Genomic DNA, 22,179 nt, shown 5'->3' with positions numbered 1-22,179 from the left:
TTAAAGAAGAACTGATCCATTGATCCGCATCTTTGGGAGGGTTAAAGGACAAACCCCCCTGCCAAGGAAAGTTAAAGGACAAGCCCCCCCCATTGGGTCGAAGCACACACAAGATCGAAATTAATGGAGATGGCCACTTTGCACTACAGTACAAAGTTATATTTTCCAATACATCAACCTACTTTAACGAATTGAAATACAAATTATCTCTAAACGTAGGCCCCATTTTACACGCCTTTGGTATGTTACAATCCAGTGGCAGATCTAGAGAGGGGTTAGGGCAATAGCCCCCCCTCGGATATCCCTTTCCTATTATTTTTTGGTTTCCTATTATCTTTTATTGCCTAAATCGAAAATTATTACTCTTGGAGTACGTATTTCACGCATTCAGATTTTTAAATGACGTTATATATTTTTCGCGATCAAATAAAAAGTGAAATTTTTCAAGCGCGCGAAAACGCGACAGCTACGTATGAATGCTGGGAAAAGTCCGTGTGACGTATTTCTAGTTCCAGCTGTCGGCGTGTGAGGTGACCTTGGGGCGAGGCTCTGAGCGCTGATACGACGCAGGATGCTAGCAGGTAGCAGAGTACCCTGCTAGCTGGTAGAGCTTGGCTTAAATAAGGATTATTAATACCTTATCAAACGTAGAAAACTTTCCGACCTTAGCCAGTTTTAATAGGTGATTATTAAGACATGTTTCCCTGAGCTTTGTGCCTCATGCATGCATTGGTAATCTCAGACGATGTAAAACTCCTATCTACTCGTACAGAAACTAGGTCCCTGTGACGTCACGTGGAGTGGCATCGCATGGGCGCCACTCTGGCCTTTTTCAAATGAGGTTAAAATTGACCATTAACAGTCGTCTAAACTGGGATTTCGAAAACCAAATAATTTGTGTATTAAGAATACACTAATGGTGGGTAAGGAATCGCAATCAATGCATTTCGTTTTCTTTGATGAAGGAAATTACCCTATTTTCACAAGATAGAATGGTAATTTTGTTCGGAACCCCACCACTGCCGCGAGATTAAGCCCACTTAGAGCTCCATAGCTCTAAACGTAGGCCCCATTTTACACGCTTTCGGTATGTTACAATCCAGTGGCAGATCTAGAGAGGGGCCTCTTGTCCTTTTCCTGGATCCGCCAGTGAATTATTGTAAACGTAACTTCGAATGACATATTCACATGCATACACAGAAATCACTGCAATAACAAAACGCAAACTTTCGCTTTTTCGCGGTCTAATTTGAAGCTATGAACATCCTCTCTCTCTCGGTTCAGTGAACCAAAAGTAAAAATCGAAAAATATATTTTTGTTTACGGCACATTATATATTTCTCATCCAAGCGAATATTAAAATCGTTTTGCTTGAAGGTTCCGTAGGGGGCTTGAACGACGAATATAACATAATAGTATCTCTTGACCTCAGTGGTAAACTAAATATATAGCTTTCTTCCATTCCATTCATTACCATCTTCCGTGCATCACTAACGCTTGGAATAACAGTGGCTAAAAACGATGACAATTTTTTGCATCGTACGATCAAGCGATCTCAAAAAAGGCCGATGTTGAGCAATATCTGAATTCAAGCAGAGCTTAAGAAGATTTGTATGAATACGACTTATTTCCTCTGAATCACCGAGCCGAGTTTGGAGCCTAGCATGTGACTAAAAGGGCAAAGTTTATCACCGTAAACCAATACGAAAGTGAATATGAAAGGTGAATGAAAAATTATATGAAATCAATACGTCGCAAAGAAGTAAAAATAGGCACACAAAACAAAAATCAGTAATTATCTGCGGCTGACAAGCTCGCAGTGACAAATCGCTTCATTCGTGGCAAAATTAATAAGTGATTTAAGCACTGGGCAGTATTTTAAGCATTCGTTAGCGATTTACAGAGGGTGTGTTGAATTATTTAAATTGGAACTTTTCCAAAGTAATTCACTTCTGGAATTCCCACTCAAATCACAGCCTTAAATTCGTATTAGGCTTTTCATAGGATGTGAATTAATCATGCTCACACAGTTGTTGAGTGTTTTGTCATAGATTAACACCAAATCAAAGCGCTAGAAATGCTCTCTTAAGTATTCTCCCATTCATGGAACCGTGATCGCAGAGGGCTAGGGAAAAGAAAAACTGACGATAAACATCGTATGCTGCCAATATGATATGAATAATGTCTAAACGAAGACTTAAACAAGAAAACACTTACAAACACCATCATATTTAGGTCAATTTTAAAATTATAAATACAATCTCCTAAGACCGCATTATTCCCTTCCAACGTAGTATTGCAATCCTAAAATATTTTCACTGCCCCCCTCAATTCCTCCTTATCCAAAGCCAGTTCTTTCTCCTCCCTGAGGTTTTTCTTCTCCGTATCCTTCTTCATCTGTTTCTTCCTCTGGGGACCTCTCCATCAATTTATCATTCCATTATGTTTCCACCATACCTAACCGCTGTCTCATGTCTGTGTTCTTCTTTGGCGCACAGCGAACAAGCAAACAAAAATTAATATAACAACAAGCAAAAAGACTTTATATAATTAATCCCTGATGATGGTATAATAATATTAAATGAAAAACTATCCCTTGTAAACAAAAACTAATTAATCCTTAATATGCAAAAATCAAAATAAAAACTTACTTAGATTTATTTCATCAAAAGTGTAGTCTTCAAGGACACGACTTTACCCATTGCCATCCCCATCAATCAGGTCGAATGCAAAAACTGACGTTTAAAAATTTTGTAAGCACTGATTTTAAAAAATTCCAAGTACCTACTTGAAATGGAGTTAGTGGTATCGATAAATATGGAGCTGAAATCGAAATCAGAATAGCGCAGCGATGAAACATGAAATCTATTGCGGCGACAAATCCCTTTATCTACGTCATGCGGGACTGCTATCTGATCGCCTGCATCCACGGCGTTGCCGTAAATGATGTTACACAACTCGCAGTTGAACTCTGACCTTGAATCTTTGACTTAACTCGATTTCTGATCGTAACTTTGATTACATATGTTTTAACTTCATCTCTAAATCCACGGAGAAAAATAACATTATGCGATTTGCCGATGCACATATCAGTCATATCAGAAACAGGAGGAAAGTGATGATGATCAAATGGATATATCGTGAGCGTAATATGGAAGTTTTAAGAAGAGTGAGAGAGCAGAGTAAGTCTTTCGGAAACATTTAGAATGGTCACATCATGAGGCGCGACGCTCTTTGAAGGACAAGTGGATGATAAGACTTACTTTCATTTCTGATCCAAACAGTTTAAAAAGGCTTTCATTCCATTTATAAATCCATTGTAAAAAAATACCAAGTTGCGTTTTGGTGAAGATATAGCAGTCATGACAAAGAGGGATCTGAAGAAAATTTTTATAAATATGGAAAAGATAATGACTAGGTATAGGCTGATAATCAAAGTAAAGAAAACAAAAGTATTGGCCTTCAGTAGAAGAGACGAAGACCAAACTGATCCTAGGAAACCACAAAATTGAGGAGGAGAAGTTGTTCTGATGCCATGGTAGCAGAGTGATTAGCGACGGACAGTGCAAAAAGGAATGAGTCACCAGAATAACCCAAGCAAAGAGAGCATCCATAAAAAGTGGAGTCTGCAAACAGCTGCAAATATAAGCATTGAAGTAAGGAAACAGTTAATTAGGAGCACGTTTGTTTTTGGAGGTGATACATGGACGATGACAGCAGCAGACAAATCAAAACAAGGCTAGAAGATTTCGAAGATGAGTTATAGAAGGACGATGAGGGCAAAATGGATAGACTTCGTGAATAATGCGGAAGTTCTGAGATAAGTCTTTTGAAAAACTTATGACACCTTAATCAGCCACGACACAATGCGTAAATGAAAATAACCGATGTAGGAAAGGTGGGCGGGAAGAATGCCAGAGGAAGGTCTCGGTTGAGAAGCGCAGAGCAGGTGCTGAAGCATGCAAAACGGGAGAATTATGTAGGTGTTGAAAGATTAGCCGATAGGAGAACGGAGTGTAGGTTTGCGCTAAACCTATCTTCGGATAACTGACTCATGATTATGATAAATAGTGTCCTAAGATGCAAATTAAAAACACTATTTGGAACAAAACAATGAGATATCTTCTCAATAAAAATGTAGCCAGTATAAACAGTTTTGCCAAAACAAATTTTTATGAATAATATATTATTCCATTTTTAATGGGTAAAAAATTCAGACATTCATTTATTTATATACTAGGCTGGTTTCCTATTTTTTTATAGCCTAAATCGAAATATTATTACTCCTGGAGTACGTATTTCACGTTATTAGATTTTTAAATGACAATATCTATTTATCGCGATTGAATAAAAGGTGAAAATTGTCAAGCGCGCGAAAACGCGACGGCTGAGTATGAATGCTGGTAAAAGTCCGTGTGACGTCATTCTGGTTCCGGCTACCGCCGTGTGAGGCCACCTTTGATCTACGCTATGAGAGCCGCTTCGATGCAGGCTGCCATCAGGTGGCAGAGTACCCTGCCAGCAGGTAGCGCTTGGATTAAATAAGGATTATTAATACCCTATCAAACGAAGGAAACTTTTCGACCATAGGCAGTTTTAACAGGTGATTATTAAGAGATGTTACCCTGAGCTCTGCGCCTCATGCATGCATTGGCAATCTCAGGCGATGTAAAACTCCTATCTACTCGTATAGTAACTAGGCCCCAGTGACGTCTCGTGGAGTGGCATCGCATGGGCGCCACTCTGGCCTTTTTCAAATGAGGTTAAAATTGACCATTAACAGTCGTCTAAACTGGGATATCGAAAACCAAATAATTAGTATATTAAGAATACACTAATGGTGGGTAAGGAATCGCAATCAATGCCTATCGTTTTCTTTGATGAAGGGAACTACCCTTTTATCAGAGAATCATGATATAACACAAAATGTTCAAGTTTTATATTTGATACATTATCGAAATCAAGCAGAACTGTCTATAGGACGTGTTCAGATCCAGCGACGGAGAGATCACAAGGAGAAATCATTAGGCACGTAGAAGAAGTTGAACAAGAATATTTACATAAATTCTGTTGATTGTTGATCGGTAAAGTGAATATAATTAGAGGAGGAGAGGAATGGCTATCGTAAAATTAGGATTAGTAGTGATTAAAAATTAAAATAAAATAATTATCGATGGGTAAATTCAACAGCACAATATAGTAGAGCAGGCATAAAATGAAAAAAATTGCTGTTCTTCTTAACTAATACAGATAAAAACTAGTTTAAACGCTTTACATAATTAGTGCCTGTTACGAAACCTGAAAAAGCTGATAAGGCCTACACGATAACTGAATGCGACAATAATTAACTGGGCATCATGCACAGATTATTATAGTATCGTAGTACTGATGAGAAACGAAATGCAATGCTGAATACAATTACGCGTGAAAAACTTTTTCGGATCTAAATTCTGATTTCTTTCAATGGTGGCCTTTGGTATTATAGGAGTTCTATCAGACGTCCTCTAACTTTTAGTTGTGGACCCTCCATGGAGATAAAGGCCTTGTAACTGAGATGAAAGCCAGGCTTGAACACTAAGACGCGAAAGAAAAATTTCCCTACACCCTACTGCGGCTAGAGACTTTTCCATCCTCGGAAATAGCGGCGACTGTGGAAAAGTACTACCCCCACCCCGTCGCCAAGCAACCTCGCAACTCACGCATCCAAACATTTACCCATCTTGATAATTTTTGAGTGAGTTTATCTGCCTACTTCCATTTTATCACCCTCTTAAAAGAATTTTCCTTCAGTAGTTTCAAAACGGATGAGCCTTGGGCGCAGCATTAATTTTTGACCCGATTGGGGTCAATACCGGGTGGGACTTCAGTTCATCCGCGGTCATTCTTCGGCAAGGAGGCGTGGCAGGGACTGTGAACATAAGGGCAAGACAGCCGCCACGGCGAAACATGTTCGATGACTGCTTAAAGAGGGAAAGAGTAAGGTGGGGCCATGTGAATCCTGGGGTAAATATCCCAGCCCTTCCACTAACGTCATCTATCTTCCGACCCTGGCGACGCTGTTACATACGGTCGCATAACTTTTGTGACGTCGGGATCCCTCAAAAAATATAAAATTCCATGAAATCTCAAATTGCCATATCTCCTCCATATTACACGTCTCCTCTCTCAACTTTCTTTTTAACAAACCCCTTCCTTTTATCAACAACACAAAGCAATGTTATTTTAAACAAACAATAATCAATCTAAAACATCAAACTAGCAAAACATAAATTAACATAAAATAAATTAATACGATGAACACCAAAATAACGAACGAAATAAAAAAAATAAAGTGAAATAAAATAAGTACAAATTGAGTTGGACAAGGCACGACATACCACTTTCTTTTCATCTTTCAGCTCTTTCTGAGTTACTGACTGCGCGCACCTCTGCTTAGCAGGCAATTGTTCTTTCACGCTATTATTCAGTATAAGTGCTTTACCTCTTTTCTGTTAATCCTTAAGTGCTACAATTATTCAGCCTCAATGCAACAGAATGAGTTCCATTAAACGTGGTGCGAAATTGTATCCGCAATCTCGCGAGATGAATGACAGTATCAACCAGTTCTTCAACAAGAATGGAAAAGCGCAGTGGGCCAAGAGATGATTATAGAAACAGAAATTGGAACCAGATAAGCGCAAAACTCCTCTTAAATAGACGACGATGACAGAGGAGGAGAAGGGTTTAGCGTCATTTACACTGAGAAATGGCGAAAAATTGATTATCCTGATTCGGGTTGCAATTAGAATAAATTCAGGGTAAATTTACGTAAGAGCTAGGTTGACACTTCTCTTTAGCTTCATTTACCGAAAGAGGTGTTTCAATGTCTTCCAATATCGTTCAGGCGTTCTTAAATGGCATGAATACTATTATTTACGCACCGAAAGTGTGGTAATTATGATATAAAGCATGAAAATGCAAAGTACCTTAAGCATAGATGCGATAATAGAAAACAGTATCCCTCACCATGACCACTGGTCAACAATCCTAAAGGTACGTTTTCATGAACGCGTTTCAGGCGAACCGACGCGAAAGCGAAATTTTCAGCCAATCAGAAGCCCGGATTTCTTCGTGTGATATCGCGTACGTTCGCCTAGCTTCGCGTCTCCCGAGATGAAATATGTTCAACTTTCGACGCGTGGGACGCGTAGAATCTCAAACATGGCCGACCAGCGAGATTTTGTTGATGAAGTTATCATTTCGGAAATCCGGGTAATTTGGTAGAAATGATTTTGTTTTTATTATTTGTGATGGCGATAAAGTTTTAGTTTTATTTACGTTCATTTTTCTGTTTATTTCTGCTTTACATTGCAATGTTATCCGTAAGCCGGTGCATCAAAGACAATGATTGAACAGCGTATTATCATGGATATTAAAGCTGTTGGGAGATGTTTGTGTATTTCGACACATAAAAACCTTAATTGGAGGTATTCTTGAGGCATAATCATTCGCGATCATGTTGAATGACGTGATTAAAGTCGTCATACTAGACGCAATCCATGCTAAGGATATCACCCAGCACGTTAAAATCACCTCTAGATCGATGTAAAAAGCGTACAAACAAAGTTTTCTTGCGCATATGCACTAGATATGGATATGGAGTAACTACTTAGTGCAATTGTGTGCATCAAGTATTACTCTTAAGCTTACAAAGGGAAAGTTTAATCACATCTTATTCACATTTCAACGCAAAGGTTAATTATGAACATTAATAAAATATTACTGTGTTTGTGTTGGCATTTGTTATGGCAACCGGTGTAGCCCAGTGGTTAGCGCCCAACGCTACCATGCGGAGGGCCCATGTTCGATGCTGCTAGCAGGAGTATTTTTTTTTTTACTTTTTTATGTATATTTTTGGCATAAACTTACGTTTAACTATTAATTTTATGATTTTAAATCATAAGAGAGTTTTATGGATTGAAAATATTTCACATGTGCACGCTACGTATGTTTTATTATCTTTTGATTTTGATAGTTTTTATCGAACTGCTGTGGCCATTTCGGTATCAATTACCAGTTTGATATAATTTATCAAATTGGTTTGGTAATTGTTACTAAATTTTTCAATGAGCCATATGACGACCGAAAATTTTGATAAATTTCATCAGAATTCGATAGTTCTAACTAAACCATTTCTGGGGACATTCTTAAGTAGTTAAAAAATGACTCGCGGTCGTTAAGCCTCATCTCTTGGAGGAGATGATGGTAGTCTCCCTGCCTTCTGCGTTCCTCAAATATTGGGCGAACCACCACCTTTTTCTTGCATATCGCCGTCTTCTTAGTAAAAAAAGGCCCAATAAGGCATTAAACCTCCATTCCATTTGTACAGGATTCAATGGCAGTACTGCATCCATTTCTTCCCTTCAAATATGTTCGCAGAAATACACTCCAACTCATATATCTGAAAGTTAGTTTGCAACATTCACACACGGTCGTGTCGTTTCTTTTTTTTTATAATTTCTTCTTTGCCGTAGAAGTCGCGCAAGCACATCCTACGCGCAGGTTCGCTTTCGCTTGCATGTGAACGGTTCACGCGAATACGTGACGCGTATCGTCGCGCGCGTGCGCCTCTGACGCGTCTATGAAAACGTACCTTAAGATTGGTTTGACGCAGTACCCCACTCAGCTAATCTTTTGACATCTGAGTATCTCTTTTCTTTCAAATCCTTTATCTCTTGATCTATCCTCTTATGATAGTTGTAATAATATAATGATAATCCAGCAAAAGCATGTATCTCAATCAGAGGCGTAGAATTGGAAGGGCTGTGGGATTTGAGTAAAAAAAAGGGTTTCCATCCAGATTTCACTAAATTACGGATCAATGGAGGAGTAAACAATGCTCTTAGGTACTAAACATTGCTGTCTAAAATATGCAATTATTTCATATAGTAAAGAGTCCAGTGTTCAAACTCTGTCTTTTAATAATCCCCCTTACCTCAGAGTGGTAATTTGGCTACACCACTATCTCACTGAGGACCGTACCCAATTAAGTAGCTTTGATTAACCAGTAAGACACAGAAATAGAGAAATACATTTAATATGCACACTGCTTCTAGTAAAATATGATTCATAGCATGGCAGAAAATTTAAATTATAGGAAACAGCCAAGATATTTTAAAGATAAGTTTAGATAAAATGAACATTGAGGACATAAGACTGGAGAAAAATTGTAGATATGGGGTGTAGCAAAAGCAGTTAGAAGAAATTCAAAGAAAAGAATCCACAAAAATTATCGTGTAAACAGATAACCTGTGGCTCAGAGGATTGGATGTAGGGGAAAAGAGAAAAGAATTTGTTACAGGGGTGGGAAAGAAATATTATTAGGAAAATATGTGGACCAGTCCATGAAGAAGAATATAGGAGGATTAGAAGAAAGAATAAGAATTAGATCATCTGCATGGGGAGGATGGAATTCATTAGCACAATCAAGAAATAAATACTTCGTTTACACTTTCGAGGGTAATCGTCATGTCATATAAAAAAAATTTTGGGCTCTGTCGCCACGTCAATTTTCGGGTGGCTCCAGCGTTTCCGGACCGATGCTGGTCGCTTTTTCAAGGGAATCAGATTCAGAAGTTTTTTTTAAAAACGAGAAATATATAATTAGATGGGTAGTTGATGAGCAACTACTGGAAGGGGAAAGTGAGGCGAAGAAAGTTTTAGAAGAATAGCCGGAGGGAAGAAGAATTGGAGGAAGACTCGGAAAAGGATGGGTGGAAGATGTAGAAGAGGATTTGAAGAATGTGGGAGAGCGGAGGGGGTGAAAAGTAGAAAAATGACAAAGAATATTGGAAGGAAGCTGTGAAGAAAGTCACGGTCCTGTATGGGCTGCAGCGCCGAAAGTGATGGGTGGATAGGAAGACCTGCCTTTAATCAAAAAATAACGTACAGGTCGCCCGTGGAATGCAGAGCAGACGGAATCCGGCGCAGAAATACATAATCCGTGAACTAAATAAAATTTAAAGTAAAGCTGCACGATTCCCCAAAAACTGCTTCGAATTTTCAAAGAGCGTGACACAAATTTGACACGAATCAGGCTGGAATCCGCTGCAGATTCGGAGGTCACGTTATATAGGTTTAGATTTTTTGAGCTACTAAGAACAAATATGTTTCACAGCGGTACGAAGTACATAATTTTGGAACCCAATTATATTTCTAGGCCCGGCAGAAACAATAATACATGGTAGATATTTTGCCCATCGGATAGGTAAATATAGTTAGTCGTTTTTCCCCGGATAATAAATGCCCTTAACTAATGAAAGTTTGGGCTTATACCTCAAAAAACCTACAACGCGCACCATCCTTTATTTTCTTATTCTTGCTAGCGGCCGTGGTATCAACAACCTCTGCCATAAGTCTACTGAGGCAGTTAGCGAAATAGTATGAATTCACATGTAAATGAATATCTTCGACTTGCACTACATAAACCTAGAAGCGTTCATTCTATATCCATCAGGCTACTTAATTAGTACCTATGCAGCCTGAATATAACTGTGATCACTACAAATAATGCATGCCTTGAAGTTATTGAAGATAGGCTGTTTATTTTTTTAAGTCAACAACTTCTCTATCCCATGATTCGTAATTTTATTTTTTCAGTGCCCGGTTTATTCTCAAGTGAAATAAAGTATTATGATGCATAAAAACAAATAACTCAACACAAAAACAATCAATTACTCGTAACACAAATATACCAATCTGAAAAAGTTATAATCCATCCACCAGCAAAATTAACTTCTTAAAACTGAGATCTATTTTTATTTTACCGCACATTATACAGTTTCTTGGACAATTCCCTGTTACTTCTACCACCACTTTTTTAAATAACGCGACCCAGGTTTCGATGAGTAATCATCATCTTTAGGTGTAAATTATGACCTATTTATCTTATTATCGTAACCTAGTTACCTAATGGAGGAAGAGATGAATTTTAAAACGGACGCCAGAGTAGGGGAAAAGAATGAATAAAGAGATTCGATTATCACAGCGCTGTCCCGACTTTCAATAATTTTTAAAATTTCCAACTGTTCTCGAGATTATAATTCACGGTATCTTTGAATATCTTTACCTATGCTTTTCCGCTATTCTGGCGTCCGTTTTAAAATTTATATCTCCCTTCGTTAGGTAACTAGGTAACAATAATAAGATTAATACACCATAATTCACGCCTGAATATGATAACTCATCGAAACCCGGATCGCGTTCTGTAAAAAGTAGTGATATAAGTAAAAGTGAATTGTCCAATAAATATTATAATAGGTATCAGAAGGTTAAGAAAGAGTTGGTGAATTTTGTACTATATACAATTGACGTATCTGATCATTTATTTCAATAGCCATTCCTTTACTTAATTTTCACTTCCTTTATGTTTTTTTTACCTCGAATATATTTAGGTAATTGGTTCAACAAGTTTGCTATTTGGAGAGACCTTTTATTTTCTCCCATATTTAAAATAAAGTTTCGGCACAATATACAAATTATGTATAACATTGACTGTGATCACTTTGTCTCCCGTAGTAGTTATCATCTTATTACATTAATGTAATAGTTTTCAAATTTACAAATATATTTAATGAGTTTCTCAATTCAGACGAATATATGGATTAATCGCATATGCGGACCAAGATTGTTGGTCAATGGTGTCTGATTGATTGGTCGGATTGCCTGCGCAAGGACGGCGTTATTCCCGCCAAAGACGGAAGCGTACTCCGTCCTTGATTTGGACCAGAAAAACGCGCCGCGCTCATCACTGCTACCAACTCAGTGTCAAGGTCTATCACATGCAAGGGAAACAGCTGTGACGAAGACGCAATGCGATAGATGGAGATAAATATAGGCCCAGTTATCTTCATCCTCTCCTAGATTCTCGCATCTGTTCGTTCAGTACGCAGACTCGTGACCTGCCGAGTTCAATTCTACCACTCGGCACCCAAAAAAATATGTCAAGTTAGCGTATCTTTTACGAAGTAATTTTTTGATGAAAATAAAATTTAAAAAACACGCTTTTCCCAAAAACAGTATAAAATGCATTAAAAAGTGAAAATAATCAGCTTTTCATCACTCGAAAAATAAAACATGGATGCTGTTCAGGTTTATAAGAAAATAAGTGTAGAAGAGCCTGAGAGGTGAGTAAGGATTACCACGCATTATTAATATCTAAACCTAATCAGCACCGACTATTTATTCTCCACGTGATGAAAAGCTCATTTTTTACTTTTTAGCGTACATTATACTGGTTTTTTTTTTAGGAAAAGCGTGTTTTTTAACCATTTAAATTTTGTTTTCATGAAGTAAGTATCTCGTAAAAGTGGCGCTTTTAAAACATTTTATACGGTTTTGGGGAAAGTAAGATTGTTTAATCGTTTTCATTTTATATTTATCGCTTCTTCTTTTCCAATCATCTTTTTCGTTACGTAACAATTACAGTTTTCTTCGTATTTCTGACGGGGCTCCTCCTCGCACTGATTCTCTTTCATCGTTCGTATTACATTTTGGTCTTCCACGATAACTTGTCCCACGTCCTCGTTCAACAACACCAATGGAATATGCTTGAACTGGTTTCCTCCGACAACTTTCAGTGTCACAAGTTCAGGAATAAATTGACGCTTTCTAATGAAAAAATTTAAAACTGTAAATATGGAAATTTATTTAACTAATTAGAACAAAATGAAACAAAATTTCATAAATTTCCGACCATTGAACATTGAATTTCCTTCAGAAGCGAGCGAGTGTGCAATATTTCAAGCCGAATCGACATGGGAAGTGTGTTAAAAATCTATTACAATGGGAAGCGGGTTAAAAATCTATTACAAGATTTCTTCGATTAAACAGACGAAGCAAGTTACGACAAAGCGTGTGAAAATGAAGCTCGAGATATTCGAAGAATTTCCTGCATCAACACCCAAAAAATTAATTCTATACAAAGGCTACTTCAACATGAATTGACTTTTTCAAATCTAGATATTTCAATCTGCTAAGCATATTGCAGCCAGGTACATCTGCGTTCGTTTTGACAATTTTCGGAAAGTATTACGCTCATGGGCTCAAGAAAGGCATCCGTTAAGTTTTTTGATCGTATTTTTTTAGATTAAGTGTTTCAATGAGTTCCACTGCCACAGCCAAAGCGAGATTAGGGGAAAAAACAATTTTCAGTCAATATATCATTTAACTTGCAATAATGGACCATGTGGTATCTGAGAGGATGTTCGTTATGCTGGTGAAAACCGTTATTGCAACCAATGGTAACTGGTATGACTAATAGCGCAACTAAACACAGGTGGACTCATATTGATGTATTTACTTGAAACTTTCCTAAATTCCTAGCAAAGCCGCATAGAGAGGGGTAAAGTTACTCGATATATCAGGAGTAATAGGCGAAAAACAACGCTCCAATAATGATAACGTTCAATGGCATCAGGCCCAACTATGTGGAAGTTGATTTTCACAAATTAAAAGACGAATTCGTTGATTTTCACTGATTTATTTTATTGGTACGGCACGTTAATATCGATATACAAGTACTTGAAAATGACCTCTATGGATCGAAACATGTCGTACCAAGAAAATAAATCACTGAAAGTCAACGGAGTCGTCTTTCAATTTGTGGATGATAAAGATATATACGGAACCAGTCACCTTAATTCTCTCCAAGACTCTCACATCAGCTAGTTCTCCACGCAGACTTGTGACGTACCTAGTTCCATTTTGCCACTCAGTAATGCCAAAAATATAGCGCCACTTTTACGAGATCGTTTCCTAATAAAAAATACCACATATAATTCGGTCCTTATATGCAAGACGTTTCCATCAAAAATCAAATGTCACTGAAATCTCTATAACACGGCCGGGCGTTTCCAACCTCATGTCAATGCGTCACGCGGAATTCAGCGATCCCACGTCGGGTGGTCATTTCCAAGCGGAATTTCAATCGGAGCGAAAAGCGACTGGTATGAATAGGCCGCCGCCGCCGCAGCCGGCTTGATTGAGCCTAATTGAGAAACTGATGAGAATGAATTGAAGAGGAGTAATCCTTCCGCGCGTCCGGTACTGACCCATTTATGACCACTGATTAACGGATGTGGGTCAGTTCGAGAGCCGTGCGAAAATATTTCGATCTGCATTTCAAGGCACATTCCTCATGGTCGTTGACTTCTCAATTCCCCAGGAGTGAGACACTACATTAGTGGCAAAAGACATTCACAAAGCGGTCAGTCAATAATTTGAAGTCCAGGTTCGAGGCAGCAAATAAAATTCTAATTACAGACATATGGAACTAAGATACAACTGACCCGACTACGTATATACACGGCTTAATCAAGTATTCTCTCTAATGAGACATTTCTATGTCTTTCTACTGAATATAGCTTAAGTGAGTTAACTTAAAGAATCTACATCTTCATAATATCCCGCAAGCCGCCGAAAAGGCCTGTGGCACGGGGTGTTAGGACACCAGCCGTTTACAAATAAAAAGGTAGTGCTCTCATGAAATTACGACTACCGTTTACTGAAATCCTTTATGGTTCGGGGGAAAAACGAATTCCCATATCTATCCGTTCGGCAAAACATCTCTCTTAATTTATCGCTTCTATCGGACCTGGAAATATAGCGTGGCTCTAATATTATGTTCTTCTTGTCGCTCTTTAAAGATATCTATTCTCAATTTGACGAACTGCGCAACCTTCCTTTGTATTTTGTTCAATTCGCGGATTAAGTCTTTCTGCACCGGATCCCATACGCTCGCTGCATATTTAAGGTGCCTTCGGACGAGTGTGAAATAGCACCTTTCTTTTACTTTCTCTTCCGAAAATCTTCCCACAATACGCTTGAAGGTACGTAATTCCTTCAGGGCTATTCGGCAAATATTCCTCATATGTGTTCCCCACGAAGAATGGTGTTCATCGAAATTTTTATGATGCATTGTATTGAGTTAAATAAAAAAATTATTGATCAAATTCATCGGGAAACTAAATGATTAACTCATAAAGAAACGATAATTCTCTCACTGAGACAATTAAAATCAACGTTTACCAACAAGACGCTTATCGTGATCCTCTTGTAATAGATGGCTTGCATACAGATGAGTGACTGCTCATAGAGCTTCCCGCCTATTTTTTTCCTTTCATACTCCGCAGAGAGCAGTAAGTTCAACTAATAAAGCAAACAGATTCGAAAAATAGGCTTGAATTTTAATAATGTGAGTCCATAATGTCATATCGAAACATAGAAGGAAACCAAGTGCATGTGTATCGTAGCAATAAGTCGTGTTCGCGATACGGTCGTAACATAAATTAAGGGAGGCTTCCGTTTAAAAAAAAAGGAAAACATCAGACGACGCAAAAATTACCACGCATAAAAATAAAATTCTCAGTTAAAATTATGAAAATAATGGCGATTGACGAGTTTTTGCAAAACGAATTACGAAAAGAGTAAAGAGGAAATAAAAATGAATGATGAAAAAAAGTGACACATTTGAATCTCGATCGTGGGATCTCTTCATGGCAATCGCACACCGTAATCACTGAACTATGACAAGTGAATACATTTGATCTGTGAATGTTTAAATGCGTTTTATTGTTTAAAATATTGATTATCTAACACCATATGGGGATGACTCGAGAACAGCGCTCGTCGGACTATAACCTTGCAAAAGGTAAATGAACGATTTACGGCCGGCAGTTGAAAGAAAATAAATTCCCCAAGGCCGAACTCTTTGCTAGGCATTAAAGGGTTTTTTTTGGGAAGTTAGAAGGATGGCAGTGGAGAGATACGCAACAATTTAAACTGAAACACAATAAAATAACAGAGTCCATAAAGCAAATCAGGTATATTATCAACTTAGCAGATGAACTGTAGGCAAGATAAAAATACCGGAGAAAGCAAAGATGAGGGTGTACAAAACCCTTTTTTCCAGCCAGTATTGATGCATGAAACGGAGAGCCTTACCCTTCTAGATAAACAAAGGAGAAGATTCCAAAGCTGCGAGATGCGATATCTCAGACGTGCATCAGGACGCACTAGAAGAGATCGAGTAAGAAATACAACCATCAGAGACCAATTCCAGCAAGACTCAATCACAGAAGAAATGGAAAGGAAAGCACAAGGATGGTATGGACATGTGGCTAGGATGGAGGAGGACAGGAAGCCAATAGAGGTGACGATGGAAGCAAGACCGGAGGGAAGGCGAGGAAGAGGACGGCCAAGGCAGGAGTGGGAAGGAGGCTATGTGGAGAGAATGGCAGCCCAGCGCGGGATGAGTATAAGCGATGTGAAGCGGCTCGCATTGAATAGGAGGGAATTAAAAAACTGTCAGGTGGACCCCGACGCCTAATAGCAAAAGGGGATAAGAGAAAGAAAAGAAGAAGAATAAGGCACTATAAACTAAACAATCGCGCAAGCTCCCTCACTCACCGAGCAGATTTGCCGAAGGGAACGAATTCCGCGTAGGTTTCAATCACACCTACATGGTGATTAAGACCTACGCGGAATTTTGTTCCTTACAGCAAATCCGCGAGGTGCGTGAGTGTGAGCGTGCATTGGCTAATCTCATATTTTTTGTCTATTTAATTGGTGTGAGTGGGTCACTGGCGTAAGCGGAAGCTTCGCAAACGTGATTGGATGTGTGATAGAGACCCACGCGGAATTTGGTCCCGTTGGCAAATCTGCTAGTTGAGTGAGCTTGCGCGATTTTTTCTTTCATTGTGTTTCAGTTTAAACTGTTGCGTATCACCCCACTGTCATCCTTCTAACTTCCCAAACACCTCCCCCCCCCCCATTTTTCCCAGAAAATAGTATGCATGGCCTTGGGGAATTCATTTTCTTTCAATTGCAAAGTTTGATTGAACTCTGAGTCACGTTTTTCGGATACTTCGGTTATTAGAACTTTCGCATTACTTTCACGATCTATAGGAATGGAATATCTGGTCTTTTTGCCGGCGAATAATGGTAGAAAAGATTTGTTAGTTTTCACACAGGGTAAGGTCCTCCATATTTCATTCGACCATATTTCCTTCGAACTTTTCGATTAACCAACTCACCCTTCGGACGATGGCGATAGACGAGTTGGTCATCGAGACTTCGCAAGAAAACCAAGGAGCAAGAAATACATTAGAATGCAGTGGATGAAAAGAAGTCAAGGCTAACATTTAAATAGGGGAACAAAAACTGGAACAGATGGAAGAGTCCTGCATTTTAGGAGGCAGGATAATTAGCGATGGGAGAAGCAATAAAGAAATTATCAGCAGAATAGCCCAAGCGAAGAGAGCATTCCACCAAAAGAAAGTTCTACTTAGGGAGGGAAAATGTAAACATAGAAGTAATGAAAAAATATACCCGAACTTACATATGGAGTGTACTTTTCTACGGAAGTGAGGTACGGACAATAACAGCAGCGAGGAAATCAAGAGTGAAGGCTGTGGACATATGGTGCCACAGACGAATGATGAGAATCAAATGGATCAACCCTTGCGAACGATTACGTAGTCCTAGGCGTAAAAGGAGAGTAGAGAGGCCTCGTGAAAACCGCGGTAAGAAGACGAAACAACATAATCGGCCATATCTTGAGACACTATGATCTGATGAAGAGAATCTTCGAGGAACAAGTAGATGGCAAAATCGGGATAGAAAGACCGCGAAAAAATATATGGAACAGATAAAGGAGGATGTGAAATAGAAGAAATACATAGGGGTGAAAAGATTAGCTGACAGGAGAATTGATTGGAGAGCTGCGTCAAACCAATCTTAGCATGTTAGAACGTAGGTTTCCGCGGCGATGGTTTGATCTCTGCATTTCTTCAGGGTTTTCTTCCGCGTCAGCTTGTTCATAGACAACAGTTTCACTGGCTATCCTGCCAGCGTCTTCAGGTCGAAGGTGTCGGCTGTTGGTTTCTGCCTCGAAATTGTTGTCTATAAACAAGCTGACGCGGAAGAAAATCCTGAAGAAATGCAAAGTTCAATCTTAGTATCGTTGACCAGCGACGATTATGAGAAAAATAATCGCAAAAATCAGCTGTTATCCTACATTTGGAATACGAAGGAGTGGAAAATAGCCTATGATACCACAAAAGTTTCCTTCAATCCTATGCCACACGACAACAAATAGGTGGGAGAAGTTAACTCTTAAAAACTTGGAAAAAATGCGGAGCAAACGGGATCATAAAATATTCTCGTCCTCGACTTTTAAAACCATGGTTTCCGGCGCAAGTGGCCATTATTCAAATGAGGCTCAGAATGATGGCATTAACTGATTGACGCAAGTCCTTGCCGTCGCTCGGTGAGCTCCTAAAATCACGAGATGCCGTAATTAGAAGATGACTACTTGAGCTTGAGATGTGAGCGACGGAGGTGACGAAGGAAATGGAACGCTCAGATTCACTTGACGCTTGGCGATAGGTCCAGCATTTTTCATGCGATACACCGCACACTTGAGTCACGTTCAAAAATCTTAATTCGGAGCATCTTCACCGCAGAGGTTTATGGAGTAAGTACTTACATTTAAGCCATTAGAAGCCTCCCCAACAACGACGCGCTTTTTTTCGGCCGCCATAGTGATCTACCCAGCTTTTCGTTTCTTATGAGAGTGCGCTTGTTGGATTATTCGTCAATTTTGCTGCATTTCGAGGCTTCCAAAGCATCCAGAAGGCAAAATTTGACGTAATTATTTCCCAGCGAATTATTTGCATGAGGCCTTATGGGGATTTCACCGGTTTAATTCGTTGTATACCGTCAACGTTTTTAAGGGAAGACTCGTCCATCGCCATCCAAAGTGCACGAAAAATGAATTAATTTTTATTTTTGATGACTTCCGTTGAAGCGATTATGATATGCCACGAATAGGGTAGTTTCCTTCATCAAAGAAAACGAAATGCACTGATTGTGACTCGTTACCCACCATTAGTGTATTCATAATATACTAATTATTTGGTTATAGAAATCCCAGTTTAGACGAATGGCAACGGTCAATTTTAATCTCATTTGAAAAAGGCCAGATTGGCGCCCATGCGATTCCACTCCACGTGACGTCATAGGGACCTAGTTTCTATACGAGTAGATAGGAGTTTTACATTGTCTGAGATTACCAATGCATGCATGAGGCACAGAGCTCAGGGAAACATCTCTTAATAATCACACATTAAAAATACTTAAGTTCGGAAAGTTTCCTTCGTTTGATAGGGGAATAATAATCCTTATTTAAGCCAAGCGCTACCTGCTAGCAGCCAGCGTCGTATCAGCACTCAAAGCCTCGCCCCAAGGTCACCTCACACGCCGACAGCTGGAACCAGAAATACGTCACGCGGACTTTTCCCATCATTTCTACTTAGCCGTCGCGTTCTCGCGCGCTTGAAATTTTTCACTTTTCGTTTAATCGCGAAAAATAGATATTGTCATTCGAAAATCTAAGAGCGTAAAATGCGCATTCCAGGAGTAATAATGTTTCAATTTAGGCAATAAAAAATAATAGGAAACCACCCTATTAAAGCGGTAGAAATCCTGAGAAGACTTCACGCTCATTCTGAAGGAATTGAAATGTATGCATTCAAACAGAATAATGGATAATTATCAGTGATGAGAAAATTATTGAAAAAGTATTAGGACTCACTTACTACTATACCGTCAAATTTTTCTTTAATTACAATTATGCATCACTCTTTGAAAAAGTTACTACAAATATGACCATTAAAGCTACTTTTAATTTTGATCCTGTAAATCATCCATCGCTGTGAATATTTTTTCAAACAGGGAATCCAAACATGCACACCAGCATTTTAATTATAAATTAATGCCGCTGCATGAAATTATAGTTAAAACGTTTCATTAAGGTTCTTGAGTTATAAATAAATACGTTCTACCCAAACAATTAGCCGTCCGGGCTAATGTACCAGGAACTGCATTTCAATAATCGCTAGCGGAATTCTAATTGTCACTTTTAATTACTAAAATGCAACGACTACTCAAATGTAAACGTTTATCTCACCAGATTTGGATTATATTACAAGTAAAATATACAAGAAGTGAAATCGTTAATAGTGATTCGATAACTTTTACTGCGTTATATGGCATGATTGATAATTATTACCTTTCTCAAGCAATTGAAAATATGTATCTACATTTTTTTTTGCTTTACGTATGTGTTGAAAAGGATTTTCATATTGTTGTGAGAAAAAATATAGAGTTTTCGTGGCTACACACGTCGTGTATGCAAAGTAGAACAATATGGCGGAACCTTGGTTTTGGCTGGCCAATGTAGTAAGAATAGCTCAGGCCCTCTCAGGAATTCTCTCTGATCCAAACAACCACATTTCACTGATTTTGCAAATACTTTCCATTGCAGATATTCTGGGAGCGGTAAACGCCACCTCAAAGTGCGCAAGTCTTCTACCACATATACTTCTCATTATTAAACCACAGCCATGCCGAAGATCGGAGCAGCAGAACTAGACACCACAGGTGAGTAACCAACCAACGAGCTGGTAGCACAATGTGCAAGGTGATGACACGGTCTCTGATTCTGTAACCACGGAGGATCACCTACGCTCATGTGTTATATAGCAATAATGTTTATTCCAAACATTACAATTTTAGTGGTACATATGCATTTATGAGCATAGATACCCCGTCAGAATCAAGACTCCGATTTGGTTTTACCTACACGTTTTACATTCGGAATATTTTGGAATGAGTGCATATCCTGCCAGTTACAAGAGAAATCCACAAGTTTAACCAACAAATTTAAATTTTCTAATGAATTATATACATAATAAATGAAAGCACCAAACTAGGGTATTTGAAATTGCACTGATCTACCTTATGTATTTGATGGTGTAACAAGAATTTACTAATAATTCTTCTAAATTTGGGAGAATTTCTTGGAGATAATATTACGGGATTACCCGAGCACGATTTCAGATTGCTACTGCTCGCGAAAATATTGAGTTTATATTAATTCCGAGGTCCGCGTCAACAGGTTGCCGTGCCACACTTTTCAGCATTCTGGACCACTGTGCGCCACTACGCGTCGCGCTGTATGACTCCCACTTACAATTAGTGTACCCCGCTCACGTGCTATCAATACTCAATTTGTAGATTAACCATCGCAGATACGACGATATGCAAAAAATTATAGTCCATACTTTCTGAAAATAGGCAAAATACATACAGAATGACTATGAGCATCTCTCTTTTTAGATTTTCAACCCCCATCGCTATAAAAGATCGTTGAGATCAAAACGCTTTGAAAGCTACAGACTTCCATAAGGAATATTATTTCGGCAACTTCGAATTCTTTCATATGCCTATGATTTCTAATATGTTCATATCAATTTTTCAAATGTGTTCGTTGTTGCCTTGGCGGTTCAGCCAGCTTTGACAATAATTTAAAATAAATTGCAAAATAATGATACAACTAAAAAAAAAGAAAATGGCAAAAACGATACAAAAATACAAAGATTGAAAACTGCATTTAAAAAAAACATGCAAATCAAAGGCATAGGCAAACGCAGGCAAAGCATTCGAAGTCGTGAATTTTCCTTGAAATCCGGCAACAGGGCTAACTCGCGGCCAATCGTAGCACTTGCCTCCAAGTTTATGTAGTTTAAAAATTGTGCGTTTTCGACCTAAACATAGTCAGCAATTTTGGCTCCTACTGGCATCAGCTATCGAGAGTTTAAATTTTGCGGCATAATTTTTCTCCGCTCTCTGTAATGCCGAAGATCGGAGCAGCAGAACTAGAAACTACAGGTGAGCAACCAACCAACGAGCTGGGAGCACAATGTGCAAGGTGATGACACGGTCTCTGATTCTGTAACCACGGAGGATCACCTACGCGCATGTGTTGTATAATAATAATGTTTAGTCCAAGTACAATCAAAATTTTTAGTCGTACTTACGTATTTATAAGTATAGGTACCCTATTAGAACGAAGACTCCTTTTGGTGTTATTGACTCGTTCTACCTTGGGAATGTTCTGGAATGAGAGTATCAATGCTGGCAGTTTCTAGAGAAATCCACAAGTTTAACAAACAAATTTAAATTTTCTAATGAATAATATATGTAATGTATGAAATCACCAAACTAGGGCATTTGACATTGCACTGATCTACCTCATTCATTTGATGGCAGTATTCGTCATCGTTCTATTCACGTACA

At 38.6% G+C, this 22,179-nt stretch overlaps 2 protein-coding genes across 2 annotated transcripts in view; both read left to right on the top strand.

Moving 5' to 3' along the window:
- The window catches only part of LOC124159535 (b(0,+)-type amino acid transporter 1-like), a 92,889-nt gene that overhangs the window by 17,668 nt on the left and 53,042 nt on the right, over positions 1-22,179 (top strand). The window contains exon 2 of the mRNA XM_046535415.1: positions 20,366-20,481. Coding sequence (XP_046391371.1) covers positions 20,445-20,481 — 37 coding nt within the window. The 5' untranslated portion in view covers positions 20,366-20,444. The remainder of the gene's footprint in view (positions 1-20,365; positions 20,482-22,179) is intronic.
- On the top strand, positions 16,022-16,366 carry LOC124159776. Its single transcript, XM_046535693.1, has one exon. The coding sequence runs from the start codon at positions 16,022-16,024 to the stop codon at positions 16,364-16,366; it is 345 nt and encodes a 114-aa protein (XP_046391649.1).

Source organism: Ischnura elegans, chromosome 5 (assembly GCF_921293095.1).
Source record: "Ischnura elegans chromosome 5, ioIscEleg1.1, whole genome shotgun sequence".
Taxonomy (NCBI): Eukaryota; Metazoa; Arthropoda; class Insecta; order Odonata; family Coenagrionidae; genus Ischnura; species Ischnura elegans.
Note: the sequence above shows the minus strand (reverse complement) of the source record. Positions and strands in the feature narration are given on the sequence as shown.